The sequence below is a fragment of the Nannospalax galili genome, unplaced genomic scaffold (assembly GCF_000622305.1).
Source record: "Nannospalax galili isolate Female #2095 unplaced genomic scaffold, S.galili_v1.0 scaffold475, whole genome shotgun sequence".
NCBI classification, from domain to species: Eukaryota; Metazoa; Chordata; class Mammalia; order Rodentia; family Spalacidae; genus Nannospalax; species Nannospalax galili.
Genome location: NW_008339435.1, coordinates 2381126 through 2387125, shown reverse-complemented (window position 1 = coordinate 2387125; position 6000 = coordinate 2381126). Strand labels below are relative to the sequence as shown.

At 36.6% G+C, this 6000-nt stretch overlaps 1 protein-coding gene across 3 annotated transcripts in view; it reads right to left on the bottom strand.

Annotated features, from left to right (window-relative positions):
- Positions 1–6000, bottom strand: part of Magi3 (membrane associated guanylate kinase, WW and PDZ domain containing 3) — a 271037-nt gene that overhangs the window by 93988 nt on the left and 171049 nt on the right. For all 3 annotated transcript variants that reach the window (XM_029563987.1, XM_017798421.2, XM_017798420.2), the window contains exons 5-6: positions 3200–3377; positions 745–824 (exon numbers count right to left, since the gene is read on the bottom strand). In XM_029563987.1, coding sequence (XP_029419847.1) covers positions 745–824; positions 3200–3377 — 258 coding nt within the window. The remainder of the gene's footprint in view (positions 1–744; positions 825–3199; positions 3378–6000) is intronic.

Here is a 6000-nt window from a genome sequence, read left to right as displayed (position 1 = left end):
TATTGGTTCCCCAGCTGTCTGGGTCCCCGAGACTAGGAATGGCGCAGGGCCCAAACTAGGAGTATAGAACGGCGGGGGAGGGGATGGAAGGGTGAATATTGCTTAGGGAGTCCCGGCGCGGAGAGCTGCGCTATAGACTTACCCCAAGAGGCCTGAGGATAGTAGTCTCTTTTTTGTTTTATTTACTACTTTTGTAGTACCAGAGATAGAACCCAGGACCTTAGGCATACAGTTATCAACTTGTTCTAGTGCCATCTGTTGAAGACCTTTTCCTCAGTGAACTGATTTTGGACACACTGGTTTTTAAATCAAGTGACTATATATATGTGCATTTATTTCCTGGCCCTCTATTCTGTTACACTGACCTACTTGTCCTTATGCAAGCCCTACTTTGTCTTGATTACTGTCATTTTAGAGTAAGTCTTCAAATCTGGTAGCCTATGCCTTGAAACACATGGTCACTAAACATTTAGAATTTTAAGAGTTTGTCTTTAGGACATACATTAAAAAAACAGCAAAGGTTTGGGGTTTTTCTTTTTGTTTTTTTTAGAGGAGATAAAAAAATTCTTAAAATTATATGTGATGGTGCAATTACCACAGCCAGTTAATGATTTCCATTCACTCCTTGTATGCTAATAAACATTATTATTTGCTTAGGGTTTTGGAAAACTCATTATTTAAGCAAGACGAGTAAGGCAGGATTAAGGGACAAAACCTCTTAGTAAAAAGTTTCAGAATCTCTACCTCCATCTTCACAGTCTTCAGGGGCTTTGGCTTTCTTACAGAGACGAGGATCCAACCAGGTGGTTGTCTTAGTATTATGGCTGTGGAATAAAGGTCTCAATTAGAAATAGAAAAATAAAGAGGGAGAAAAGAATTTCAAAAGCAGAGATTGAAAGTGACTAAAAAAGCATATGGCATTGGAACATTTATCTCCCACAGGCGCAATTCATTTACCACAGATTCAGTAATCCTATTCTCAATCTGTTACTTTGAAACTATCACACAGAAAAGGTAATGCTAGAGGCACAAATCCGAGAATGAAGATTTTAAAGAAGAGATCAAATGCCAAGTACAAAATGATGCACTTATTTAAGCAGTCAAAAACATTTTGAAGGGTGGGCTATAGCCACATACTATGCATAATCTAGCTAGCAAAGCTGCACTGAAAATCATGTTTGCAGGCCTGGCATGGTAATGCGCGCCGTCATCCCAGCACTTGGGAGGCAGAGGCAGGTGGGTTCAAGGCCAGTTTGGTCTACATAGTGAGTTCCAGGACAGCTGAGGCTATGGGGAGACCCTGTTTCAAAAGGACCAGAGGGGAGAGAAAAAGTTTGCTTTCTGTGTGAAGTCTCTCCCCATCCTTTAAAAAGTACTATATTTTTTGAGTATTTGTGGTATGTATGTACTGTGCTGGGGGCTGAAAATGCAGAGGAAAATGATTAGAGTTTTTGTCCTCAGAGACTATTTTAAAGTTTTAAAGAAGCTATTTCTGCAACATAGAGTGAAATCAATGGGTATGGTTAAACATCATTATATAAAACTGTATTTTCATCAATATGGACCACATGAGGAAAAAGAAAAAAGGTAGAACAGAAAAATATTACTACCACCCTTTTCCATGAAATAGGCCAAGTATCCTACTAGAGAACAATATGTTCAATTTAATAATAGGCCACAGTCACCCAGCTTCAGGCCAGGTCACCACACAATAGATAGTAATGTTATAAATTGTCCTTGAAATTCCTAAAATTGTCCATACAAAAGAGTATACATGGTTGTGTCTGTGTAAGAACGGTCACTAATGTTTATATGACTATATAAGAGAGTTTACTATATGTAGTAAAAATTGTCATGTACTCAAAATCTGTCTAGATTCCACTAGACTCCAATTAGGTAGAACAAATCTATAGAAAGGATGTGGAACTGAGACCATTTGAGGAAGCAAATTGAAGTCTCTACCCTTAATTTCTGAGTATATAAACTACATATATTATATATATTCATTCTTTGAGTGTAGGGCCTCCTAGCCCTTAGTATTTTTACTGTCAATTATTATACTCTGTAACTTTTCTACATTAATATTCCACCTCTGAGCAAACGGCTTTAAAGTATGAATTCCAGGGGGGTGCTATGTGTGGGTACCAGTGGGGATGGGGGTATAAAGATGATTAAGATTGATAGAGATGTTCTGTATTAAATTCACAAAAATTCAATTAAAACAAAATTTTTTTTAAAAAATGAGAATTACAAGTGCATAGAAATATAAAAATTCTTCATAATGAACTTTGAATAAATTATTTGAATAATGTTCTCTGGAACAAACAATTTTAGATTGATCTATTCATGTGGTATTCAGTACCACTATGAATATTATATTAATGTTTTTCCATAAAAAGTACCTATTGTACCAATTATTCTGAAGATTGGTGGTATTTTCCTCCTTTATTACTTAACTATATTGTTTGAATCCATAAACATCAATCTCTAGTACTGAAAATACTCAGCTCAGATAATGATATGCCTCTCTCCATAATGGTAATTCTTGAAATGCTCATTAAATTGGACCATCTGCCTAAAAGGTTTAAAAGTTATAAAAGAGCAAAGCAAAACATCTTTTATTCCTTTCATTTTTCATCATGTAGTTTTAAACCTCCTATATCTATAAAACCAGAGATCAGGGCTAAGGAGATGCTCAGTTGGTAAAGTGCTTGCTGTACAAGCATGAGGACATGAATTCCAGAGTCTATATAAAGGGCATGGTGGGGTGTGCCTGGAATTCTAGTACTGAGGAGATGGAGACAGGAGCTCCTTGGCCATCTAGCACAGGTAGCCTGATTGTTGAGCTCCAAGCCAATGAGAGATCCTATCTAAAAAAATGTGGTGGACAGAACCTCAGAATGACACTTGAGGTTGTCCTTTGGCCTCTACAAATGTGCACAAATGCACATATACACCTCCTCCACAGACATACCAGAGGCCAAATGTACTATTCCTATAAGTTTAAATGAAAAATGAAATGTCATCTAAGGGAATAATTGAACTAAGAAATTGGCTATTGGTTATATGAAAAATAGTTTTAAATAAACATATGGAAAGGCTGGTGAAATAGGTACAAATAACCAAAGTAAGGTTAAAAAATTTTAGTCCATCCTAACTGTGACAGGGCATGCTGGAAGTGATATAAACATTTGCTTACTCAATGAAGTAGATCATTCCTGTGTCAGTGTAGGCCATTTCCCAGTTTTTAGGTAGTGGTTCCAGATTCTCATCTCTTGTCATATAATTTCTAAAGTCCATGGAGCTATTTGTTTGGTTATAACTTGGAACAGTCTTCATCCAGCAGTCAGATGACTCAGAACGCATCTCTCTGTTTTCTGTCATTATTCCAAGTAGAACAACATAAAGTGTAGGCAAAGTTTATTTTTTGAACAAAATGTCAAGTGCATAATCTATGCACATGTAACAATGTAATTATATGCTGCCAATTTCCTTGCCTATTATGTTTATATTCTTTTATTCATTTTAGAAATAATAAACATATTCAACTTTTTGTTTTCTAATTAAAATCAACTACACAGCACCTCTAATGCTAGTCTGGGAAAGTAGCAAAAACACCACCAGAATCAATTTAGTATAAACTCTAATAGCAGCAGCAGTAGCTTAGACAGTTCTTTTATGAGTAACACTGTATTTTAACTCATGTATTAACTCATAATCCTCATAGCAACCCTATAATTATTATCATCATTTTACAGACTGAGGAACCTACACCAGAGAGAGGTTAAGTTAGTCAAGGCTACACAGCCATTAAACAGCAAAAAAAAAGTGTTCCATGCTCTTAACTATACTAAGCTGCTTCATGACACAGGTCTTTAAATAATACTTTATTTTTAAAAGCTAAATATAATTCTCTGGTAATACTAAAATCCTTTTAGAGTCTCAAAGTCTATAATGTAAGTATGTTAAAACCTGCTTATTGTCTAAGGAGTTCACAACTAAAAAGTATGACTAGGGGCTGGAGAGATGGCTCAGCAGTTAAGAGCACTGACTACTTTTGCGGAGAACCCGGGTTCAATTCCCAGCACCCACATGGCAGCTAACAGCCATCTGTAACTCCAGTTCCAGGGGATCCGATGCCCTCTTCTGACCTCCGAAGGCACTGTATGACACAGGTATACTCACAAGCAGGAAATACACTTATACACATAAAATAAAAATAGTAAAAATTAAAAAAAATGTCTAGAACTTAAAAAAAAAGAAATCACATGACATCATTTTCATAATTCCAAACTACAGGTAATACTTCTGAATCAGAGAATCTGAGAAAAATCCTTTGATATCATCAAATACCATTCCATATAGAACTTCAGCTCTAATCATACTTTGGATAAATTTGGTCACACAATTATTAATCTTCACTGTTCTTTACCTTTTATCCCTGTCTCTACTCATCTTACTCAAATTCCACAGTTAACTACTGTAATCCATTGTAAATGCTTCTGATTTCTGTACCCCAATGTTACTTCATCTTACTTGCCCAGCTAAACCCAAACTCTGTTTAAGCCTTACTTCACTTACCTTGTCAGCACACAGAGTCTCAGAGCATAAGCAATGCTATAACTAGCTCACTTTAAATTCATAATCACTAGCTTCAGTGGGCACTTAATGATACACGACAACCACTGTGCACTTCTTCAGTCCATTCAGTAATACAGTCTCCTAGAGAACTATTTCATAACTTGCCCCTTATTTGTGGGGACATAGTCTAAGAGCCCCTGAAACCACAGATAGTTGAAGCCTACATATATTGTTATTTTTCTCTACATACACAGTTTCATTTATTAACTAGTAACAACTAAAATATAAGTTATAACAGTATACTATAATAAGTCATACAAATATATCTTATCTCTTGCTCTCCCAAGATATCTTACTGGACTGAGGTATTTTCAGGCCACAGTTGTGGGTAATATATAACCATGGAAAGTGAAATTGCAGATGATGGATGACCACTGTAGTGCTTTTCTCTTATCGCTAATCACATGATGACCTTATTAGCGCTTATTCCAGTGAGAAAACAGAAGCAAGTACGAGCACAAGAAAACTTCTCCAAACTCCCACCATCCCACTGACACAGCAACCATGCACATTTACATCATCAACAATTTGTTACTACTTGCTAAGGTTAATCCTCTCTATAAATAATATCTGAATCCCTCCTGCCTTCAGCCACTTTGTCACTCTCCTTCCCACACCACCAATCTTTCCTATCTATTAGATCATATGCATCCACATGCCCTCTGACAAGCACCTTGATTTCTCCACTCTTAATGTAAAACCACCTTGAGCAAAGTTTAGACTTGCTACCTCCACTTCCATTCTTCCATTTCTCTGTGAGCCTTACCTCACAAAGACTTTTGTACTCCTTTGTACTTCCCAAAGTCACCAATGATTTATACACTGCTAAATTCAATGACAATTCTCAGGCCACAGCTTATTTTAACTGTCTGTAGCATCTGACATAACTGGCTACGTTCTTCCTCTTACACTTGTAACCTGACTGCTACCCCTATTCGTGCCCATGCCCTCCTACTGCCTATTTTCAATACAGGAGCTAGAAAGAGTCTGTTAAAATCTGTTGTAGATTATTCTTCTCAAAATGCAATTGTGGCTTCTCATCTTAAAGTAAAAACCCTCATCCTTTCAATGACCTACAGTAATTTGTGACAAGCATTCTCCCCTTCCCTATCATTACTTATGGACTACTATTCTATTCTTCTGCCATCCATAATTCTGCTCTCACCACATACAATGCATTGGCCACACTGGATCCAAACACACTGGCTTCCTTGTTGTTTTCTTAAGATTCCAGGTATACACTCACTTCAGGGCATTTGAACTTACAGTGCCTATCAGGAATAGGCTTCTCTCAGATACTTGGAGTTTATTTATTCATTTGTTTCAAGTCTTTTATGTCACTTTTTCTAAAATTGCAAA